The sequence below is a fragment of the Gymnogyps californianus genome, chromosome 5 (genome assembly GCF_018139145.2).
Source record: "Gymnogyps californianus isolate 813 chromosome 5, ASM1813914v2, whole genome shotgun sequence".
Lineage (NCBI taxonomy): Eukaryota > Metazoa > Chordata > Aves > Accipitriformes > Cathartidae > Gymnogyps > Gymnogyps californianus.
Genome location: NC_059475.1, coordinates 63491464 through 63516187, shown reverse-complemented (window position 1 = coordinate 63516187; position 24724 = coordinate 63491464). Strand labels below are relative to the sequence as shown.

At 43.8% G+C, this 24724-nt stretch overlaps 1 protein-coding gene across 1 annotated transcript in view; it reads left to right on the top strand.

Annotated features, from left to right (window-relative positions):
• The window catches only part of SYNE2 (spectrin repeat containing nuclear envelope protein 2), a 183772-nt gene that overhangs the window by 97172 nt on the left and 61876 nt on the right, over positions 1 to 24724 (top strand). The window contains exons 66-81 of the mRNA XM_050898321.1: positions 891 to 998; positions 7632 to 7865; positions 9724 to 9894; positions 10935 to 11060; positions 12016 to 12128; positions 12788 to 12929; positions 13879 to 14010; positions 14591 to 14743; positions 15001 to 15210; positions 16350 to 16451; positions 17539 to 17658; positions 17828 to 18028; positions 19825 to 19998; positions 20587 to 20718; positions 22668 to 22864; positions 23941 to 24073. Of these exons, the coding sequence (XP_050754278.1) occupies positions 891 to 998; positions 7632 to 7865; positions 9724 to 9894; positions 10935 to 11060; positions 12016 to 12128; positions 12788 to 12929; positions 13879 to 14010; positions 14591 to 14743; positions 15001 to 15210; positions 16350 to 16451; positions 17539 to 17658; positions 17828 to 18028; positions 19825 to 19998; positions 20587 to 20718; positions 22668 to 22864; positions 23941 to 24073 (2448 nt within the window). The remainder of the gene's footprint in view (positions 1 to 890; positions 999 to 7631; positions 7866 to 9723; positions 9895 to 10934; positions 11061 to 12015; positions 12129 to 12787; positions 12930 to 13878; positions 14011 to 14590; positions 14744 to 15000; positions 15211 to 16349; positions 16452 to 17538; positions 17659 to 17827; positions 18029 to 19824; positions 19999 to 20586; positions 20719 to 22667; positions 22865 to 23940; positions 24074 to 24724) is intronic.

Genomic DNA, 24724 nt, shown 5'->3' with positions numbered 1-24724 from the left:
GCCTCTGGGGTAACATATTTAAGAAGGGGAAAAAGACTGCTGAAAAACCTGCAGCAGAGAGAGGAGTGCGATGTGAGAGAAACAGCCATGCAGACACCGAGGTCAGTGAAGAAGGAGAGGGAGGAGGTGCGCTGGAGCAGAGATTCCCCTGCAGCCCGTGGTGAGACGGCAGGCTGTCCCCCTGCAGCCCAGGGAGGTTAATGGTGGAGCAGAGATTCCCCTGCAGCCCATGGAGGACCCCACGCCGGAGCAGGTGGCTGGGCCTGAAGAAGGCCGTGACTCCGTAGGAAAGCCCACGCTGGCGCAGTTCGTGGAGGACTGCAGCCCATGGGAAGGACTCACGTTGGAGCAGTTCGTGGAGGACTGACCCCTGCGGGAGGGACCCCACGCTGGAGCAGGGGAGGAGTGTGAGGAGTCCTCCCCTTGAGGAGGAAGGAGTGGCAGAAACGACGTATGATGAACTGACCGCAGTCCCTATTCCCTGACCCCCTGCGCTGCTGGGGGGGGAGGAGGTAGAGGAATCGGGATCAAAGCTGAGCCCAGGAAGAAGGGAGGGGTGGGCGGAAGGTGTGTTTTTAAGGTATGGTTCTATTTCTCATTATCCTACTCTGATTTGATTGGTAACAAATGAAATTGATGTATTTTTCCCCAAGTCGAGTCTGTTTTGCTTGTGACCATAATTGGTGAGTGATCCCTCCCTGTCCTTGTCTCGACTCAGAGCCTTTCATTGTATTTTCTCCTCCCCATCCCAGTGGGGCAGGGAGAAGTGAGCGAGCGACCACATGGTGCTTTGTTGCCGGCTGGGCCTAAACCACGACACACATCTACGCTACTACACATCTACACTAATAATGATACCAATACTTCCACTGTTGCCTCTCTCTGTACAGGATGCTGATGAGATAATGGAATCACACAGTAAACATGGTGAGGAAACAGCTATGCAAACTTTGCAGAGTACTGAAGGCCCTGGCACAGGTGATGGCAGTCAAGCTATGGTGAGTTTGAAGGCCTGAAGTAGGCTGAACAAGGTGACCTTCTGAGCTCGTATAACCTAGCTAGTGGGCAGAGGCCCTGTTTCGTTATGGTTATGGTACTGGAGTTTGTTGCGGTATTTATGATGTGGTACGACACCTACAGCCCTTTGTGGGCCTCTTCATATTGCTGCTTTGGGTGATAATAAATACGTTTTGATTTGCTCCTTGAAAATGCAATTTACTAGGGAACAAAATGGAGTATTTTCAGGAAGTAAGATGCTGGCATTCATACAGGCATGGATGGAGGGGTTCAAGTGATGTAAACATACATCAACTATGGAATTTTTAAGCGGCAGTTAAAGGAGAAATTAAGGAGATTGACACTCCTATATGTTTTGTGGAAGGCATGGACAGGCTAAGGGAGAAGTGGGCAGCAGCCTGTAAGTTATATACAAAAGAGTGTATGGAGACAGACATGAATGCTCCAGGAAGGCCAGGAGCAGCAGACTGGTAGCAGAGCAGCCTCAGCTCTTCCTGGGTTTAGAGCATGGAAGAAGACAGAATCCGTCATCACATGGGGCCCCCAGGTCACTTTGTCTCCCATTCCCCCCGACTTCTTCCATCATGCTTAACCTTTAATTTATAGTTAAAAAACCACAGCAATCTATTAAAACCCAGCCAGCAGCACAATATTGGTGTTATAAGAAATAGCCTTGTGTGAGTGTATTATATATGACGTAATTGTATGCGGGATCTCTGTGTTTTTTCTCTCTGCTACGCTATGATGCTGTTGGTCTCTGCATGTGCAGGACACGTCTGAGCTCCCTTGGCAGCTGCAGGAGATGCAGTCACTGCAGTACCCAAGCACAGCGAGTGGTTCAGCTGAGCTCGCACTACTTGTCTGTTAGGCTGAGCTGAACCCCTGGCTGCACTGAGTAAATCTCCATTGAGGATAATGGGAATTTAGACACCTCTATTCAAGAGACTTAACCTCCAGCTGAACGTTTTGGGTTTCCAGGAGCCTTACAAGGCAACACACACCCTCTTGGCACCTCTGTGTGCCACCACTGTGTTTTGTCAGCGTCTTGCCTTCGGGGGCACCCACAGCCTGTTGGACCCAGCGATACAAAAGTTCAGTGGAGTGGTTTCCAGAGCCAGACACGGTGGCTCTGGTCTATGGAGAGAGGGCTGTAAGGCTGTGAGCCAGGGCCCTTCTCTGCTGAAGTAGACAGGTTTCAAAGAGTAGACAGGTTTCTTCTTTCCTCAAACCATACCAGACAGCTTTTTTGCTTGCAACATCTTTTCCACTTCAGTGTTTTGCTACACTGTGACATTTCCATATGCTATACAACTCCCTGTAGCGAGTGATTAGGTTTTAATTTTTTTTTGTTAAATGATTTATTTACAAGATCAATTACTATTTGGAGACAGGAAGACATTTATTTTTATAAATGGTAAATCTATTTGTTTTCCCTAGAGATGTGTATATATGTAGAGATTTATGAAGTCGATTATATTTATGTTCTCCATTTAGAGCTTAACTGAATGCTAAAATTAAATAATTCCTACTATCTTAGTGATTGCTAAATTATACCATTTCCTTCCTCTGGCATGTTGTCCCTCCCATGCAAATACACCTGCTTCCAAATTCAGTTGTAGCAGCCTAAAACACAATTTAGGATTCAGAAAAACATTTGAATTACTGGACGAGGAAGAAAACACGGGTTATAGTTGTAGGTGACTCCCTTCTGAGGGGAACAGAGAGTCCAATATGCCAGACTGATCCTCCTCTTAGGGAAGTCTGCTGCCTCCCTGGGGCCCAGGTTAAGGACATCACTAGGAAAATTCCTAGCTTGGTACAGCCCTCGGACTGTGACCCATTATTACTCTTCTATGTGGGTGACAGTGAAGCCGCAACATGTAGACAAAGGGCGATCAAAAGAGACTTCAGGACCTTGGGACAGTTGGTAAGGGAATCTGGAGCACAGGTTATTTTTTCCTCTCTCCTTCCAGTTGCGGGCAGTGACGTTGGAAGAAACAGACAGACCCAGTCTATTAATACATGGCTCCGTGGCTGGTGCCACCACCACAGTTTTGGGTTTTTCGATAATGGGATGGCCTACATGGCACCAGGCCTGCTGGTGTCAGGTGGGATTCACCTTTCTTAAAGGGGGAAGAGAGTGCCCATGAGCTAGTGGGGCTCATTGACAGAACTTGAAACCAGGCTTGAAGGGGGAGGGGGTTAATATCAGGCTTGCCTGTGACAAGCTGTGGGACGACACGCCAAGGTTAGAGAGGCGAGGTGCTAGCGAGGGCCCTCAGCCTGTTGCTCTGAGACGCGCTGGGTACACTGGAGCGCACTTGAAGTCTTACGTAGATGAGCCGGGGGCTCCTGCGGTAGTAGGAGCCAACAGGGAAACGCCGGTGAAATACCTCAAACAATTAAGGTGTGTTCCTCTAAGAAGGTGACACGGCCAACAGCTGGAGTGCCTCTACACCAATGCACGCAGCATGGGCAACAAACAGGAGGAGCTGGAAGCCACTATGCTGCTAGAAAGCTACGACCTAGTTGCCATTACTGAAATTTGGTGGGACGAATCCCATGACTGGAGCACGTCTATCGATGGCTACAGGCTGTTCAGAAGGGACAGGCGAGGAAGGAGGGGCAGAGGGGTTGCCCTCTACATCAAGAAATGGATGGAGTGTGAAGAGCTGTCTCTGAAGAATAGCTGCGAGCAGGTTGAAAGCTTATGGGTAAGAATTAGAGACCGAGGCAACAAAGGGAACCTTGTGGTTGGTGTCTACTACAGGCCGCCAGATCAAGGGGAGCCTATTGATGAAGCCTTCTTACTCCAGCTACAGGACGCATTGCAGTTGCAGGCTTTCGTCCTGCTGGGGGACTTCAACCACCCCGACTGCTGGAAAAGTAGCATGGTGAGCTGTAGGCAATCCAGGAGACGCCTGGAGTGCATGGAAGATAACTTCTTATGCCAGGTAATAGACAGCCCTACCAGAGGGGATGTGATACTGCACCTGTTGGTCACCAACGCAAGTGAGCTAATCGGTGACGTCAAGATTGGAGGCAGCCTGGGCTGCAGTGATCATGCACTGGTGGAGTTCACAGTCCTGCGGTATATGGGTCAGGTGAAGAGTAAAGTCAGGACCCTGAATTTTAGGAAAGCAAACTTCAGCTGTTCAAGGAGTTAGTCAATAGGACCTCCTGGGAAACTGCTCTCAGGGACAAGGGAGCAGAACAGAGCTGGCAGATGCTTTCCATAGAGCACAAGAGCTCTCAATCCCTAGGTGTAAGAAATCAGGAAAGGAAGACAGAAGACTGGCATGGATGAGTTGAGACCTGCTGGTCAAACTAAAGGGCAAGAAGGAAATGCACAGGCAGTGGAAGCAGGGACAGGTATCCTGGGAAGAGTATAGTGACGCTGCCCGATTGTGTAGGGATGGGGTCAGGAAGGCCAAGGCGTGGCTGGAGCTGAACTTGGGGTAGGGACGCAAAGAATAATAAGAAGGGCTTCTACAGGTATGTCAGCCAGAAAAGGAAGGTCAAAGAAAGTGTACCCCCCTGATGAACACAACTGGCAAACTGGTAACAATGGATGAGGAGAAGGCTGAGGTACTCAGCAACGTTTTTGTCTCAGTCTTCACTGGCAACCTCTCTTCCCACACCTCTCGAGTGGATGGACCACAAGACAGGGACTGGGGGAGCAAAGTCCCTCCCACTGTAAGAGAAGATCAGGTTCATGACCACCTGAGGAGCCTGAACATATATAAGTCTATGGGACCTGACGAGATGCATCTCAGAGTCCTGAGGGAATTGGGTGATGTAGTTGCCAAGCCACTCTCCATGATATTTGAAAAGTCGTGGTGGTCAGGTGAAGTCCCTGGTGACTGGAAAAAGGGAAATACTGCACCCATTTTTAAAAAGGGTAGAGAGGAGGACCCTGGGAACTACCAACCTCTCAGCCTCACCTCTGTGCCTGGGAAGATCATGGAACAGATCCTGCTAGAAGCTGTGCTAAGGCACATGGAGGACAGGGAGGTGATTCAAGACAGCCAGCATGGCTTCACCAAGGGCAAGTCCTGCCTGACCAACATAGTGGCCTTCTATGATGGAGTGACTACATCAGTGGACGAGGGAAGAGCTATGGATGTCATCTATCTGGACTTCTGTAAGGCCTTTGACACGGTCCCCCACAACATCGTTCTCTCTAAATTGGAGAGATAGGGATTTGATGGGTAGACTGTTCAGTGGATGAGGAATTGGTTGGATGGTCGCATCCAGAGGGTAGTGGTCGACAGTTCTATGTCCAGATGGAGATCAGTGATGAGTGGTGTCCCTCAGGGGTCCATATTGGGACCAGTACTGTTTAATATCTTCATCAATGACATAGTGGGATCGAGTGCACCCTCGGCAAGTTTGCAGATGACACCAAGCTGAGTGGTGCGATTGATACGTCCGAGGGACGGAATGCCATTTAGAGGGACCTGGACAAGCTCGAGAAGTGGGTCCATGTCAGTCTCATGAGATTCAAAAAGGCCAAGTGCAAGGTCCTGCACATGGGTTGGGGCAACCCCTGGTATCAGTACCGGCTGGGGGATGAAGGGATTGAGAGCAGCCCTGTGGAGAAGGACTTGGGGGTACTGGCAGATGAAAAGCTGGACATGAGCCGACAATGTGCACTCACAGCCCAGAAAGCCAACTGTATCCTGGGCTGCATCAAAAGAAGCATGGCCAGCAGGTCGAGGGAGGTGATTCTGCCCCTCTATTCTGCTCTGGTGAGACCCCACCTGGAGTCCTGCATCCAGCTCTGGAGTCCTCAGCACAGGAAAGATACGGACCTGTTGGAGCGGGTCCACAGAAGGGCCACAAAAATGATCAGAGGGATGGAACACCTCTTCTATGAGGAAAGGCTGAGAGAGTTGGGGTTGTTCACCCTGGAGAAGAGGAGTCTCTGGGGAGACCTTATTGCAGCCTTTCAATACTTAAAGAGGGCATATGAGAAAGATGGGGGACAGACTTTTTAGTAGAGCCTGTTGTGATAGGACAAGGGGTAATGGTTTTAAACTACAAGAGGGTAGATTTAGACTAGAAATAAGAAAGAAATTTTTTACAATGAGGGTGGTGAGACACTGGAAGAGGTTGCCCAGAGAGGTGGTAGATGCCCCATCCCTGGAAACGTCCAAGGTCAGGTTGGACGGGGCTCTGAGCAACCTGATCTAGTGGAAGATGCCCCTACTCATTGCAGGGGGGTTGGACTAGATGACCGTTAAAGGTCTGTTCCAACCCAAACCATTCTATGACTCGGTGATTCTACTGATTGTCACTTGTGCCATGGTAACCGTCCGCTCCATGGTCTCAGTCATGGCACACGAACATGTGCTGTGTGCATGCACACCTGCGCAGGCGATACTGGTTTTATTCAGCTAATTTGACTATGTATCTGATTTGCTGTTTCTGTGGAGGAAGGGGATAAAGTTTACTGCAGTAACAGTGTCTAGCTGGGGAGGGGCAGAGTATGCCGTAAGTGTAAAATAAATGCTTATGTACACATACATGTGTGACGAAAGGGTGTCATGCACAGTATTATACATGTGTAATGTTTTGTTATTTAAATGAATGAACTAAACCAAACAGGCTTAGAACTAGACGTGGAAATTTCAGGTAGAGATTGAAGTAAACTGGTACTTTTTTATTTCTTCAGTCACGTATAACTCAATAGACGTATTTAGACTGTTCTGGGATCTGTATACTCAGATTTACTTTCTATGTTCAATGGCACTGTCCTATACTATCTCAGAGACAAACAAGAACAGTAGTGATTAAAGACATTGATAGCTGAAACAATGCATTTTTTCTCTCTGATTTTCTGCCAAATCTCATTTTAACGTGGAGCTTGTGCACTACCACTGACCATCTCAGTTGTCTGAACGTATGCTCTAGAGCCGTGCAGGACTGTACAGGTAGTTTTGTTGTTGTGGTGTTGTGCTTGATTTACTTACTAAGTACCAGTATTTACATGTGTGGAGGTATATGCAGACCTGTACAGCCTTCCAAGCAACTGCTGATATCTCCAAGCACTTTAGACTTCTCCTTATTACGGAAGTGTGCAATATTGTTTCTTAAGGGAGGGCAAATAAGAAGAAAGAATTACACAAGGCATACTTTAAAATACACCATTTTTTTCTGTGTGACCTGGAGCCCAAAGAAAGCATATTTGACTGTTGGAACTGAACACGCGCAAGTAGCTTGTAAGTGTTGCTCAAGAGCTTGCTTTGCAGCTTCAAACTGCATTGCTTTTCCATCTAACTCCCACAGAAAAACATCTCTCCTCAGGGGAGAACTGGTTAATGGTGAGTCATCCCACTTCCTGTGCGCTCAGGTATACCTGTGCAAATGCAAATTGCTGCCTGGAAACCTGTTACACCAGATCCTGGATCGTCTGGCTGCTGAGTTTCCCTTTCTTTTTCTTTTTTCTTTCTTTTTTTTTTTTTTTTTTTTTTTTAATCTGGGAACACCGTGGCAGGGTGGTTTCGGAGCTCTGTGAGTGTGAAAGTTAAACATTTCCCGCTGGTAAGGGGAGGGGAAAGAAAGAAAAAACCAGATAGATAACCACGTTTCTTTCATGTGCTTTGCTTCAGAGCAACAAGCCGCCTCCTGTCCCCATCGCCACCCTGGGCTCTGGAGGGAAAGTGGGAGATTCGGAGGAAGCGGTGGATGGCAGTAGGCCTGAGCCAGAAACGATCCTCCAGGTGTGCCAGGCCCAGGTTGCTGAGCTGGAACAATGGCTAGACAAAACTAAAGTGTCCCTGACGTCAGACCCCCAGACCCCCAAAATGCAGCAGATGGTGGAACTGCAGCTTGCTGATTGGCAGGTAAGACGGAGCGGTCAGTTTGCTGCTGCCATCCAAACAAGTCACCCTTCCCTGGAGTGTGTGTCTGCAGAAAAGCTATGCTTACTGCTTCTCCTCTCCCTGCTTAATCGGCTTCATTACACTGTGCAGAAAACAGGTAACCGCTTGGCTTCAGTTTCAGGTGCAGCTTTCCAAGAGCTTAGTTAAAATACCTATTTTTAGAGTTGGGATCTTTACGCATCGGGGGGATTTAGGTAGAATTCTTGAGTATTTTTAAAGCTTTTTTTTTCTTTGGATTATTTTCAGAAACATGGCTCAGTATAGTTTGAATCCTTTATTAAAAGGCAATTTTTCATTGGTCTCAATCATGAAAAATCAGCTAGAAAAAAAGGAATTTTTTTTTTTTTTGACATTTTCACTTTCTGTTTTTTTCAGAGTGATTTAAAAGACTGGTATAAGATAGCTTCCAACTGGTAAATTCTTCTTTTGCACTTTTTGCAAAAGGCTGCCAGCATAGGTAGAAAGACAGGGGCTTTTCCCCTGCCCTCTGTGAACTGTGGCGATATTTGGACCTACTGCTGTACTGCTAGGGCAGCCTCTTGTCCTGGATGGCAGTGGAAGGAAAGGAGTGGGTGGTACCTGTCGGTGAAAATGGGTGGAGGAAAACAGGACTGGCATGAGGGGCTGTGGTGGCTGGGAGTCCTGGCATGCAGCTTTTTTCTCTGGCGCACAGATTAAAAGAAAATGTGCAGGCATGCCACTTTGAAGTTCCCTGCAGTGCCAGTCTGGTGTACCAGTTTGCTTCAAGCACTGAGTCTACCTAAAGCAACAAACTTCCCTCACCATAAAGGAGCCAATACCAAAATGTCCCCATTTTAAATTACTAGGAGACATTTCCAGCTGTTTTGTTGTTGTTGTTGGGTGGGGTTTTTTTAATAGGAACTGAGTCCATGCCAGGAAGTGCCTCTGGGTTTAGACTGTGATTCAGCCAAGTGCTCGGGTGCTGAACTCTGTGGGAATTAGGATCCTGAATGCACCTAAGTAGCTGGCTGTGTCTGGATCCCATTCAGGGTTCGTGACAGCATAGGCTTCAACAGGGCAGTGCTAATCAGTAAAAACAAGCAGGCTTCAGGCAACTGTAAGCGCTGCTGAATTTCTGTCAGCTTTTAACAGTTTGGCTCAATGTTAAGATGTGAACTTGGGGGGGGAGTTTCTAACCTGGTCAAGATCTACACAGAAAAACACACGTAGCATGAAGCAGAAACAGTCTCTAGATATATGGGCGTATGATGTAAAGCAGTTAATTTATTGCAGTTAGGTACTTTGCAGTAGAGCCATGGTACCTGTCTCCACACTCACCTTAAAAACGTGAGCTTAAAGTAATGCAGAGATGCACTTTGATTCACAGCAACTTGAATAAAAAACCAGATGCCAACAGTTTACAATGGCCTGGCTGACACATGGTAATGTTACTATGTTTTGGTAATTCAGCATCATTCCGTCCAAAGGGTGATGTGATCAGTCTGTGCACTGCCTCCTTCTCCCCCATTGGGGTGTGTTGTGTTCTTGGTTACATCCAAATGGAGTCCTGTCATTTCTGCTCTCCTCTTTTATTACACCATATCTGAGTTAATATAACTTCCTGCAGCGGCTGTTGTTTGAAACAGTTTTAAGACTACCTCTATAAAATTTATTTAATTTTTCAGAATAAAAAGAGACTATATTGGATAAAATCTAGGAGGTTAGCAGCTATTTCTCTCTTTGCCTGTATGTTTCTATTCTTTTCAGACAGGGGAAGTGTGAGCATTGACATCAGAATGTTATCAGGAAAGGAGTGTTGTACTGCTAAGAACGAATAATTGACTGCTATCCCTTCTAGGTGAGGTTATCAGAGATTGAACAAAAGGTCCTTTCTTTACTGGAAGATTGTGGAGAGAGTGCGGACTACCAACAAGAGACAGAGGATCTTTCCTTGAAGCTGAAGGAAGTGAAGTGCAATTTGGAAGAATTTCAAATGATGCTTCAAGACAAATACAATGACGATGAGCAGGTAAAGCATATGAATGCTATGGAGAGCAAGAGAGAGTCATGGTGCTTTAATGTGCTGTAGTTGCAGAAGAACAGTTAGAGCTCACCATGTGAAGCAGGGAAGGGAGAAAAGTCAATCAGAAATGTCAGACTTGCTATTATTCTGCTTTACAGTGCTGTATAATTATTTGTAGTTTGCAGCAAGTAGTGGATTTTTAATGAGTCTTCGAACAACATCTTTTCTGCTTTAAGTGCTCAGTGACAGAGGTCAAGATTTTTCGAGGAGTACAGGAAAAGGATAAAAAGTTGTGGGTTTTTTTGGTTTGTTTTTTTAAATGCCTTTAAAATGCCATGATGTTTGTCTGTGACAGTATCACAGCAGAGAGGCCTTTAAGCAGTAACTTTCTGTTTGAAGAATGCGTAAATGGCAAGGGCAGTGACTCTGCCAGCTCTCCTGCACCACAGCTGCACACTCTGCTGAGTTTCCCAATGGGTGAGACAGTAACTCCCAGCTTCAGAGCTAATTCCCACTCTGTTGTGCAAGGGGCCAGAGAAGCCCACCTGATGTGTTTGTGTAAGAGCAGCCACAGTCTCTCCAGTGCTGGAGGAGCACAGTCTAAAAGGGAGCTTGCATGGCCTAGGAGAGAATTAGCACTGGTAAAGGCTCCTGTTGAAATATCTCTGTGAGCACAGACAGATAGAAAATCCAGGTGCATGAGCAAATTTGTAAGCATAAATTACACATCCCTATAATTTGGTCAAACAATAAGAATGGAGGGTTAGCATCAATTAATCTCCTGACAGGAAAAGCAAAACAAGCCTTGTAACTGTCTGGGAGAGAAATGTGAGGGCTTTAGCAGCAGGTTAGAATGGATCAAACTTTAAGTAAATGGAACTGGACAGAAATCTTCGCAAGAATAGCAACTGTGTTTCATGCACTGCTGAATCTATGTGTGGTAAGTCCAAGACAGCTCCGCTTTTGCCATTTCCCCAAACTGCACCTGTGGGTTCTGCCCTCTTGTCAAGTCTGGAAGCCTTCGCACAACAGGTCTCTCTTTACAGATTCACAACAGGGAGAGGATCGACCCAGAGCCCCTTGAGATCCTACACTCAAACGGCTCCAGCACGCCCCAGCTTGCCCTTGCTGAACAGCCGCTCCTTTGGCACAATGGTTTCCAGCACCCACAGGTAATTCTCCTGCTGTCCAGGAGCCAGGCTGCTCCACATCCCGTGTGGGTATGGGGGACAGCTGCATTTATTACCTGCTGCAATTTTCGCTGTGGAATCAAGTCTGTCAAGGGTAGGTTTCAGCCATCCCTCTTCTCCAGGATTAGAGGAGTTTGTCAGGATGGAGAAAGGCCTTACCCCTAAAATCCCATGTCCAAAAGGTTTAGTAATACTACAAAGCTGGATGGTACCCTGACACTTGCCTTGTATCATAAATGATTCAGATGGCATGACCCATCCCTCCAATCTCCTGTCCTTGAAGCACTGGTGTATTATGAAATCTGAATCTATATATTGACATTGCTTTTGAAGATGAATTTGGAGCTAAAGCTTTGTGAATGTTTTCCCGCGGGCTAACTCACAATGACTTTAAGGTTGTTGTTAACACAGTAAAAAAATCCTGTGATGTTCTGTGCTCTGTAAACTGCTTCTGTTTTGCTAACTGAAAATTAGCTTTTGCCCTTTTCATGCTATTAGAAAAGAGTTGGAGAAAATGATCCAACCTGAGCTGCTAAAATTGCTCACTTTTCACTTGACACTCTCTTTTTAACTAATGGAACTCAACCTCATATTTGAGCAAATCCCCATTTTCCCTAGCCTTTTTCTCTGTATAAGGATGGCAGTTGATGGCCTTTAAATTTCCATATGCACATAATTTGTTTCTGATTGATGGTTTTTGCTTTTAAAACTTTAGCTCAAGCAGAAATATATTGCATAAAAATACATGTTTTCAGAAAACGGTTTGTTTGGTAAACTTGTATTTACACAGTAAATGCATTTTATTCTGATAGATGTATTCTTATTTTCGTTGCTAAATGAATTCATGTAAAATGTGATTGGAAAAGCACAATCATCATTTCAGATTAATACAGTGCACACAACTGATTGTACTGTTCACGTTATTCTCTGTGCACAGGATCTGAAAGTAAAAGCAGCTGAGCAGAAAAGCCTCATTGACTTCATTGAGTCCTGCGTGGAAAAAATGCGGCCACAGTTTGAGGACAGCGTGACTCAGAAATTAGAATCAAGGTACAAAATAACAAAATCACTTACCGGATTCAGTGATGTAAAACTGCCTAAACCTGCTGAAACTTTGCAGTGGCACCATTGGTTCTGTGCAGGGATGTGTGCCTTTAGAAGAAAAATTGCAGAAGCTGGGAGATTTCTGCCATCAACAGTCTAGAGAAATGGAGTCTCATTTATGTGACAGCCTCTTTGATATTGGGCTGACTCCAGTGTTTAGAGTCAGTCTTGATATCAGGCAGGACTGACACCTGCCATAAACTAAAGCAGGCCCATCCAGAGGCAAGTTGGGTATCTCTGTTCACAGCCTTTGCTGTACAGATGCACAGAGATACCCAGCCAGGTTTAAAAGCAGCATCTTTGAAAAGGGGGCTTTGGGATCATGCACCTTCCAGCATGGAACCAAGACTTGCTACAGGACTATGCTTCCCATATTGTAATTTCAGAGATGGAGGCTGCCAGCAGGCCCCTAGGGTGTTTCACGGGAAGAGAAAAGCCCAAAGAAATGTATCAAAGCTTGGATTAAAGATCATCCATGCACTTGGTTTCACTCTGGTTTTGGGGCAGGAGCAGTAGAAACTAATCTTATACAAGAAGTCTTACAAATCTAATTTTGCTTATTCTGCTTCAGTATTTGCTGTTCTAACAATGTTTTCTCAATACAGCAATGGAGAATCTGATCCAAAGAGCAAGCAGGCTGATCCCACCTTAGCTCCAAAGGACCAAACAGATAATAAATGGCAATATTTACAACAAGAGCTGTCATCAAAGATGAAATCTCCTCTCTGCCAGCTTGTGGAACCTCAGGTTCGTTTAAGTTCAGTAAAACACTCTTTCTGCAGGCAGTTGGTTGTGGTAAAGATAGCAATTAGTGTATCTTCCTGCACCATCGTATCATGTCTCTTCATCAGATAACTGAAATCTGTGCAAGCATTCTCCAGAGGAAATTGTTACTGCATCCTGTTTTCATGATTGTCTTTTAATTTTACTGAGGTAAATAATGTCTCTGAAGTAGTGACTACTAAGCATAGTGTGGGAGCACATGGGTGAATCCTTGTAGTTAACATTCAGACCAGATGTTATCTGCTTAATTCTTTCAAGAGAGCTAAGAGAGTTAGCCAGCAAGCTCCCAGCTGATTTTCGTGGATGTGGATTAAGTCTCAGTTCTTGCAAGTGAGAACATTTTGGTCAAAACAAATCTCTGGCTTAAATTTTGTTCTGCCATTCACCATTGTGTTCTCTCTTTCTCACCTATCAAAAGCGGAGTTTGGACTGCAACAAGAGCATGCTATGTGTTTATTCTGAACAGACTGCAGAATTTTACTGCTTGGACAAAACTATAATTTCTGTTATTAACAGTTTTGTTCACATTAAATTAGAATGACTAGATTCCTGTTCTCTGAAATTACTGCATTACATGGAAGAATATCAGTCATGTAAAAGGATGAACCTCAGCTCTTTTTCAGGCAAGACTTGCACTGCAGTGGGCAGCAGGGCTGCCTTAACACAAACTACAACTTGTAGCCCTTAAAGCTGGGAATCAGAGGCTCCTTTTTCAGTCAATCTCCCATCAGGGCATAGGCTACCCAACTAATTTTTGCCAGTAAAAAGGGAACCCTGCTATCCAGATGCTTTATATTAATGACTTGAAACTTTCATTTTAATGCTTTTTGAGAGGAGTGTTATCTAGTTGCCCATAGCCCTGTCTTCATTTGAGCTGTTCACCTAATTGTAATGTTCTTTTTCCAAATGTTAGATTACAACAAAGATGAACGTGCTGTCCCGAGGCACATTCGCTAGTGCAGGAACCCCAACTGTGGAAGAACTGAAAACTTACACTGTCCAGCTGGGAGACCTAAGCCAAGAAGCAAATGTGGTCCACGCACAGGTAAAAATGGCATGTCCTAGCATTGCAAAAAACACCAGGGATTCTAGACAGAAGACACTGTTGGGGAACTGGGAAACATAGCCAGTAATCATATTATTGCAGATGGCGTTCACTGTAGTGTAGCTTTTGCATCAGGTATGGACTATAATGTAGAAATCAACTTAGGATTTTGAGAGGAAACATTTCAAGTTTCAGCTATGATACTTCTGCTACCTGAATCTGAAGATTTGCTGGTGTGGGTAAAACTCCTCAAACTGTATAAAGCAAGGAGCCTGTCAATGATTTCAGTAAATCTGCAGTATTGGAGCTGACAAGGCAAATTGTGTTGTGCCCATTCCTGAGATTAGAGACTTGTAAGATCACAGCCACTCCCAATACATGAAGGGTCATTGTCTCAGCTTTGGCCTTGACAGCTCTGAATATTACATGCATATAACTGTCTCATCCAAGTCTGTCCCTCAGTATTTCATTAATTCCATTTTATTATTAGCTGACTGAACCTCTAACCTTATACGAGTGAATAAATCTTAGCCATGCCTTGGGTGAAAGTACTGAAAACTTCTGACTTGCCTTTACCCAGGATAACGTAGCAGAGGAAGTCTCTTCCAATTTGGACAGAAAATTGTTTGAGCTGCTTCTGGCAATCAGCCGATGTTTGAATAACATGGAGGAGATGTTAAACACCTCAGTCCTCTCCACCGAAGAGGCAGCCATGCAGCAGGCTCTTTATGAGGTAACTGTCCTAAAGCATCCAGGGAAGGAGGAACCCCAGTGGATTTCTGTTTACAACAGAATATATATGGCCTGATATTTCCTCTCTGTTTTGCTGGTATTATTCAGGAAAACGCCACCAAACTATTTGGTGTTGAACAGATTTGGGCCTGTTGCTTTTAACAACAATTATAAACTTGAGTCCTGCTGCCTTTCACAGGCAAGAGTCCTTAGACAGAGACCATTTTCACTCATGTTATCTTTCTTTCAACCCTTTAGACTCTTTCTGTCGAGCTGCAAAAACTTCACGCCGATCTGAGTGATAAAAAGGATGATCTTCTAAAGTCTATTAGCTATGCTGGTGGGAGCACAGATGTGTTCTGCGAGTGCTTTAACAACTTGCAGGCGCGGCTGGAACGAACTCAAGCTGCCACTGCTTCAAGGAGCAACTCAATGAAAGCTGGGCTGGATCATAATAGCAATTATCAGGTACTCCACTGCCAGAAGCACATCTTGTTTCACAGCATCTGTTAGACTTGTCAGTGTTAATGCATTTGGGTTACAGATGAGCTGTCTATAATGGGCTTTCTTTTTTTTTGGTACTAGACAAACTTGTCTTGGCCTCTCAAGAAGCAAATTAATTTTGCTGTTTACAGTGCTGTTTGCAATGCTGGCTATCGTAGAGGCCTTGATCACAGTAGAAAATTTGCATGCAGAAAGGATGGAAGTAACCTGGGATCCCATGCACGCTGAGCTACACGCTAAAGCAAGTTTCTGTGTGTAGGGATTAGGCCAAGTCGGGTTTTGTATATTCTTTCTGCTGCTGTGTGGACTCAGGAGAGGCAGGCTTCTTCCCTTTTGGTGCCATGTCTGGCACTGGGCTACTTTTAGCTATGTGTTGGAGGATGAGTTGACCCTTTGTATTTACTGTTTCTTTAGTTTTTGTGCCACAGTAGCAGAAGCCATAGTTTTGCAAATTTGCCTCTTTTTGTTCTTTTTCGGAAAAGCAGATAAGGAGAAACTTTTCTACAGATTCTCATGATGGGCTAAATCTACTAGCTATTGCTGGAAAATACTCAGATCAGGTCTTTAGGCTGAAGTAAGGAAAGAAAAGCCTGGTCTTTGAAATACAGTTTCCAATGTCCAGCAAAACTCCAGTGTGCTCATCATCTGCAAGTCAGCCTAGCTCTTTACTGCTGAAAAATAAAACAGTTCCTTTGAAGAACACTGGGATGTTGTCTCCAAACAGTAGCAGGACTAGTCTTGCAATGTTTACTTATGCAGAATCCATGGAGCTCCATCAGTCGCCAGTAATGGGCTCGTTTTCTCATTTTCAGAAGAGAATTCGTTTCTCTATAAGTTTCACAGATTTTTACGGTCATAGAGGATCATTGTGACAGAGTAATCTGCTTTCTTATACTGCACAGACTACAGAATTTCCCTCTCTAAATTACTGCTTTAAGCCCATAATGCACATGCTTTTTTTTTTTTTTTTTTTTTTTTTTTTTTGAAGAGGAGAAAAGTGCTTTTGCCGTAAGAGGTAACCATTTTGTTTGCTGTGTAATTTTGTCTGGTCATTACTATATTCCTGATATGTGATATACTTCTGATGTTTGTTTCTTTTGCAGAATGAAACCAGGCTGCTCTATGATCAGTTAACTGAGAAAAAAGCTACTCTGCAACAGTGCTTGAATGCAATACGTGGACATAATGTTTCTGAACAGCTTCAGGTAATTTCGTTCAAAGAAAAGGAGAGGAAGAACTCTCAGCATTAGCTATTATTTCCAGTTTTCTGCAATCTATTAAGTTTCATATTTTCTAAAGTTTGAGTTTGAGAATGGGGGAAGGAGAGAGTTCAGTATTTGCCACCCCTTTTTTTTTTTTTTTTTTTTCACTACACCCCAATCCATAGTCAGACCTAATTCCAGTCCTTTTTGTAGGTGGAGTGGAGGAACCAGTCTCTCCACAACCTCTCAGAGCAAATACACCCTACACTATAGCAGGGAAGAAAAAGAGCTACACAAAGTACAGTACTTCACACGTTATGCCTTTTTATATGCAAAACTAGCTTTTCTTTGTGGGAATAGGACTCCAGTATTTATATCTACTCATTCAGCATTTATGAGTACTTTGTCATATGGCATTTGACCAGTTAATCTATTTTCTTCGACCTTCATAGGGATTAGCAGAGAATTAAAAATGAACAGACTGCATATCCTCCCCAGAATGGTCATCGGCCGTCTATCTACTTGTTGGTGAAGCAAAGAGGGTGTCCCAAAACATTTGTTACAGGCTCATAACCTTGTTTACAGGCATAATTTTCTGCCAGGCTGAAAGCGGTGTTCAGAACTGCTGAATCTCCTAGCAGGGACTGCTGCCTTAGATATATTCTGTCAAGTAACGACTCTTGGAAGAGGAATGCCAGAAGTACATAGCTTCCCTTCCTTCAGAGAGAACCTGTCTCAATCCATCCCTGACTGAGTTTTTCTACTTCATAAGAAAAAATGGTATTTTCTGAGTCCATGATTCCTTTTAATGGCTGCTCTTGAATTAGTAAACTGAAATGCATGTTGAATGTTGGACTGAGACACAAGCTGAATTCCCTTCCTGGCTGTGCCATGTGAACCCAGTAAGCTGTGTCATGAACAGTCTTGTCTATTTAGCTTATAAGCTCATTGGATCTTGGGGTCTCATTGTAAACTTATGCAGTACTAGCACAGCAGAGATCCAGCCCCTGGATCTGCTGTACTACTAGTGATAATAGAAAGTTAACTGAAACAGAACTCTTACTAATAGCTTATTTTGTCCTTAATTCAGAAAACCGATGCCTGTGCTTTGGAGCTGCAAAACTTTGAAAACCAAGTAGCGAAATTGAGAGGCCATGGGGAAAGATTTCAGTTACCTATCACCTTAATCCAGGAAGCTTGTAAATTAGAGGTAAGAGCACAGTACAGTTTCCACTTACTCAGCAAGGTTTGATTCTTCTAAGTAAGATATTTTTAGCATCAAAAGGCTGGTGGTTATTTTGCATTCTGGGAATGTGTGTGCGGGTTTGTAGGATTCATTTCTGTTCTTTGTGAATCACTAAGCTGTGTTTACATTGTAGGATGTTTTGGACGACATGTGGGGGATTCTGAAAGCAAAGTATGTGGAGCTGAACTCTTCTTCCATCAGTGAGAGCCAGTATGAGGACTTACTTCATGGATTTGCAGAGCTGGTAGCTATTGGACGAGAGAAGATTGCACAAGATCCAAAGCAGCTAACGAAAAGCCGAGCAGCTCTACAGTCTCACCTGGAAAATCACAAGGTATAAGATGCTTATCACAGCACTGCTCAGATCAGCATAGCAGGAGCACTATTTTCTGTGACTGGTTTCTCTCCAGTGTTATGGAGAAGAATAACTAGCTCATAGCATGGGAGAGGGACTGGAGTACATGCAGGAAACAAAGCAAAGTTTTTCAGTAGACCAAAATAGGACCCAATAAAATATGAAAGAGAGGTTGTTATTACAAGTGCAGTTTTGGTGATAAATTAAGATCAGGATTTCAGTTTTGTCAGTCTAATACTACTTTGGCTTACCTCAGAACATAGTGATATGTGAGGAAAACACGTGTCCTTCTAATTACTGGTAATAAATCAGTAGTGAGGTTCCTGAAGTTGCTGTCTAGCAATTGGGAGTTGAGCCTTTGCTTTCAGCATTCTGTGCCGTCATGATCTGGTGGAGGAAACTTACCCATAACAGCTCTTTTTCCGAAGGGAGGATACTTCAGATCCTCCCCTTGGCAGCCCAGTGTCCCCTGTACCCAGCTGCTACATGCTTGATGGGAGATGGCTGAGAATGCGCCTGCATCCTCACTGTCATGCCACTTGGCAAGAAGCCCTGGCCAACGCTAGTCACTCGAAGATGTCTCTGTCATGTCAATGCCTTGATTTAACTGCTCCACATAGCTCAAACTCCCTTAAGAATTGCTTCAGGATGCCAAGCACTGCAAACCACTACTCCAGAGTCATAGGAATTGTGTTTGTCACTCGCAAATTGCCCTTAGCAAAGCAAAATGTTAGGAATTTATTTACAAAGGAAAACAAATAACGTATCTGCAGTCCAAATATACATACATTGATTTGCAAAAGCAAAAGAAAACTGCAAAAGCCATTTTCCCTGCCCTGATTATCAAGACTTACCAGGATGCTCACACAGCCTATGCCTGGGGTATGGTCCTTAAGTGAAATTCTTGTACTAGTTATTAGTTCTTAGTGAAGAAGATCTTGATTGAAGAGTGTGATCTTAAACACTCAAAGCTTTTTTGTGGGGGGAAGTGTTCTGCTGAGATTCAGATGTTTCCCAAGAGCTCAGCTGAGCCATAACTAAATCAAACTGTTACCCAGTTATCCCAAGGGATTATTGTGCCCTACCTACTACTTAGGCCTCAGAACTGCTAATACCCTTGGTTCTTGGAGTCACTTCCCATCCAGGTGAAACAAACTGGATAATGGCTGTCTAGTGATAACTACCTCACGCTAAACTATGAATTTATTTATAGGTAAACTCTTCCTTCCATCATCTTCCTACAACATCTTTGTATTTCATATGAACTGAAGATATAAATGTAGATCTATTTCTTTAGAAATGTATAAATGAAAATAGTGTATGCAACTCATCTGTGTCAGGGGAGGTTTAGACTGGACATTAGGAAGCATTTCTTTACCGAGAGGTCAAACATTGGAACAGGCTTCCTAGAAGGGTGCTCAATGCCCCAAGCCTGTCAGTGTTTAAGAGGCATTTGGACAATGCCCTTAATAACATGCTTTAACTTTTGGTCAGCCCTGAAGTGGTCAGGGAGTTGGTACTAGATGATCGTTGTAGGTCCCTTCCAACTGAAAATATTCTATTCTATTCTATCACTGGTTGTTGACTAACTGTAAAATGATCAGTAACTGCCCATCTTGGGGTCATGCAGAATTTGGGTAGAAGGCTCTTGACTCCAGCTATGAGAGACCCTGAAACTGGCTGCTCTTCTCAGTGAGTCTTCTCTGTCTTCTTTATACTCCTGCTGTGGGTGTGTGATCTCTCTTAAAGAGCAAGCTTTAACTTGTTTTTTTCAGGACTTTTTCCACAACCTCATGACCCACATGGCTTTCATGCAAGCGTTTTCCAATAAAGTGCCTCCCTCCATCCTACAAAAGAGAGAGGAATTCTGGAGAGAGCTGGTGAATGAAGTCAAGTTGCTGGACCAGAAGGCCTGCCAGTATGGTATACACTTAGAGAGCCTGTTAAAGGTAATGAGTCAAAAGAAATCCAGAGTAAAAGCTGGAGGGAAGAAGGAGAAGAGTTGCGTCTAGGGGAACCCTTCTACACCAGTGATTCTTTGGCTGTCCTTTCCTGTCCCCATTGGACAGCAACAGTCTATTACTTGTTCTGTGTGTGTCAGTAAACTGGATTTTTTCCTTGAAAACCCCTGAAAGTGGACATTTCAACCCATTACTCTGACATGGGTAGGACTTTATGACTTCTTGCAGTAATTTTTGAGTGCCTGGACTGACAGGAGAGCCATTTAAGGCACAAAAATACCAGTACCACTTTAAAATAAAACCTAAAAATTGATCTTAAAACACCCCTAGAGAATAAAAAATTAAGTATACCACTTTAAAATAAGAAACCTTGAAGATATTAGAGAATTAATTAATTCATTCATCTGTGGTGAAATCATGTCTCACTTTAATATTTCCATATTATTCACCTATTTTCGTGTTCTGTTTCATTAAAGTAAGAGCTGCTGATGCTAGAATAAGCATTAAGGCCTCAGTCTGGTGTAGCAAAAATGCAGATAGATATGTGCTATGTTAATGATGCAATGTATTTTTTAGGAATGGATGGAATTTGATGATGAATGCCTGGTTTCCAATAAGGAGTTAGAGGCACTTGCCTCTACATTGCCTTCTGTGAATTTGGTTGAAGAAACAGAAGAAAGATTAATGGAAAGGATTGCACTTCTACAGGTATTTATGGGTCTGTGTCTCTGACTGGTTTTCTTCGTGGATCTGTAGAGCTTTATCTCCTTGTCTGTGTGTGGATGCAAGCTGAAAACTTACTTTTAGAAGTAGCAGGAGATCAGGCTGCTAGTTTCAGCCAGGGGCTGTAAGTTCATTTAAGTGGACGTAATGACTATAGCTACTTTAGAACTTGGTCTTCAAATGCAGATATTTGGGAGAAGGTAGTGGGTGGGCTACATGGATCCCAAGGACAGCAGGGAGCCTTGGAGTGAACACAGAGCCACTCCTCTGTAATTCAGGAACGATTTTCATGCCATGATGTAAAACCTGTGGAAGAGGAGAATCAACCCAGTGCCTTCAAAAATCTGAACCCCTGGTTGCAATAGAAGGTCTACAAGTTTACCAGCTACTTTTAAAATCCTGAGAATTCAAAGAAAGATGTCCTGATTTCTGTCATAACAAAGAGAATAAAATTCCTTTCGTATAGAATGGCAAATACGCTCCTGGTTTGTTCCCAGCAGCATCTCTGATGGCAGAACTACACCTTTATTTAGAACCTCAAGTCAAGTTGGAAACATTTTATCTCTGTCTTAAGCACATTTGAATATAAGGATATGAAAGCAGCCTTTATGGTTGTTTTATAAAATTAAGAAGAAATAGTGTTCAATAAGTTTAGTGATGTATCTTCAGAGAGCGCTCTGCATTTCTCACAGGTTTGACCTTTCTCGGTCTTCAGAGGACCCACTCTATTAGAAATTTTTTAATTAATGAGTCTTTGGGTCTATATTGAGTCCAGTTTGATATTTAGATTCATAAACTATTAAGGCAAAAAGGACTACTGTGATTTAATCTAGTTAACTGCATGAAAGAGATCATTGGACGTTCCCAGAAAATTCTGAGCTACAGTAAAGCTTTTGAAATAAATCAACAGTAGATATATACAATCACAGTGGCTCTCTGGTGCTTTTGATGCCTGTCGCACTGAGACAGGAGGCATGCAATATTTGCATAGCCATTGATTGTGAAGTTGCCTGGTTCGCTTTGTTTTTTAAGTTCTTAACTAGCTTTTCACTCTTAAGTCTTTATTTGACTTTAAAGACATCAGAAACAAAGTAGTAAGGCTTTAGAACATGCTTTTGGGGGGAGTCCCAGCACTGGAGCTTCACAGTTTCAAGGACAGAACAGAATAAAGTTCTCTGAGGCTTAATTCCTGTGAGAGAAATACCCCTATTAATACTGTTGTACAAGCCCCTTATGCCTGGAGAGAAGTGAGATGCTTGCACATCACACAATTGCTATTTTCTGCCTTCTCCCTAGGACTGACCTACTTCCTCGTTTTCTTTTCTTTTTTTCCCTTTTCTCATTTTGACCTTCCGGTGAAGTGTAGCAATGGTAAAATGACGCTTTGTTTTTATTCAGCTGTCTAAGCAAACCAGACCACTCCTATGTCTTTTACTTAACGTCTTTACTGTTCACTCTTCATTCCTCCCTGCCACCATTATTCAATAATTATCCCAACGGCTTCCTTCAAAACACTGGTAACGTTTTTTTAAATAGGTTAGAGCCAGAAAGGCCCTCTAAGAACAGGAGGGCAATAACTTTCTGCTGGGGACAGCCATATGTTTGGACAATGCAGCCAGACCTGATAGAGAGTGTTTGTCCATTGTTTGAGGTTTACATGTGTCAAAAAAGCCCATCAAATCATAACACAGTCATTCTGATAATGTATGAAATTACATTAAGATCTGTCTTGATCTATCCAGAGGAAAAAAAAAAAAACCAAACCTGTGTCCCTTTTGCATGTAATGAAGTACAGATTCCTTCCGTTTGGAAAGTAAAATACATGACAGAGGAAATGTGAGATTAAGAAGTTAGAACAAATGATATGTGTTTTGCTAGCTGTGTTTTCAGTTTTTAAAATATTATTGTTTTGCAAACTTCCCATATTCTGGTAGCAAATCAAAAGCAGTGTTGATGAAAAGCATGCCAGGCTGTACCAGATGGTGAAAGAAGGGAAGAAATTGCTGACTGCTGTGAGCTGTCCAGAAATAAGAAGCCAGATTGGGAAGCTGGAAGAGCAGTGGTTGTCTTTAACGAAAAAAGTTGGCCATGAACTACACCGACTTCAGACTTTACTCAAACTCTTGGTCAGGTGGGTATAACTCAGAAAGCAGAGATATCAGCTAGAAATTAGTTTCTGACCTTCTATAGATGTATTTTCTGAAATATGACAGTGAATTAATAAATAACATAGCTCCTTTAACATAAAAATGAGAAAAAGAAAAAAAAAAGCAGTGGTGATCAGAAAAGTGGCCCTTTATTACACAGCTGATCTTCAGTCGCTGTGTAGACAAGTGCTTCACTTGTTGCTTATTTTTGTAGGAAAAATATTTTGATTGCTGCCATTGTGAAGTCAGTGCATCTAGGTGAGAGTTAGCTGCATTGTGCTGCAGTTTCTATGTTGGAAGTATTAACAGAAGCTCTGATCATGCTGCCCTAAGCATTTTGGCCTGCTACGAATGCAAGCTAACGTTGATTCCCAAGCAAAGGCATAATGCGCCTGTCTGTGCACGTACACTATCCACCTCACAAACATTCAAGACCTGGCTGAAATTCTGCCTCAACCTATGTTTTGAAGCTGTACAAAGGGGAAGGACCCAAGCATGCTCAATGCTTTCACATGGCCCAGGCCAACTGTCAATGCAGTCCTGGCAGTCAGGTGGAGACAGTTTGGGGCTCTACAGCCCACTCCACCAGCTGATGTACCAAGCTCAGCTCTCCCTGCACCTGGTCTGTGTGCTCTGAGCTCAGGCTGGCTGGACCCGTAGTGTGGACAGAGTATGCTAGTGTTTGTTGGTACAGGTATTCTGCACTATATCTTGCAGTGTGCACAATCTCTTCTGGCGGTTTTGACCTCCAGCAAAGCTCTTTTCACTCATGTGAGCTTGTCCTGGCAACTGCTGGGTGGATACAGAAAGAGGATGTTTTCAGGGAGAGCAAACCAGCTGAAAAGAGCTGATAGGAACAGTCTTGTGTGTACCTCCAGCAGAACTGCTGTGTTGCACATCGATCCATGCTGTAGCCATGCTTCTGCAGGGTTATGTAGCAGGATAGGTGCCAGAAAAGCACATACCTCCTCACAGAGAGGAAGACAACTTGGAGGGCAGGAAACGTATCCTTGACTCAGCTAGGAGATGTATGTTCGTGTGTTTTGTTTTCTCCTTGTAGCTACAACAGAGATTCGGAGGAATTAATGAAATGGCTGGATTCTGCTCAGCAGAGAATGAATTTTTGGAAGGAGCAATCTCTCAACGTGTCACAAGATCTTCCCACCATCAGGGATAACATCAACAGCTTGTTTGTAAGTCAGTTGTCTTGCCAGGTTTAGATAAGACATCATGACTTCCAGTGAAAATCACCCTTTTGAGTGGTTTTTGTATTTGCCATGACCCAGAAGCTGCCCACAGAATTATAGCACTGAATCGCTTTGTGCCCCAAAGCCAACCCATTATCTGTGTGGGGAGCCATGAGGATGGGAGGCCACCACAAACCTTCCTTCAGATTGCAAGGCCAGCCAGAATGCATAAATCAGAATGGAATCCTCTCATAATGAGCTCCCAACTGCAACACATCACAGCCCAGCCAGGATCTCTTATGCACCTACAGTGTAATAGCATGGTTTATGTCTTGCTCCTGACACCAAATACCAGATACAGCGCTTCAGCCAAGCTGACGGGCCACGTACCAACTGAATCTGGAGTGTGGGCTCAGGGAGCAGGGGTGAAGACAGCAGGGCTGTGAAGATGGTGAGCCAAAGTCAGGGAAGAGAAACATACTGAATTGCATTTCATGTCTTTGCCTGCCCCCCGGTGCTGTGCTTCCCTTGTATGACTAGCCAGGAGGTTGAGCCCGAATGTGAGGCCTGACAGAGGGAGTCTTGCACAGTGGGAAAGCAAAACGTTGTGAAGGTTGGACTGGTAGGTGTGAGCTGGCCAGAGACTCGAGGACTGGG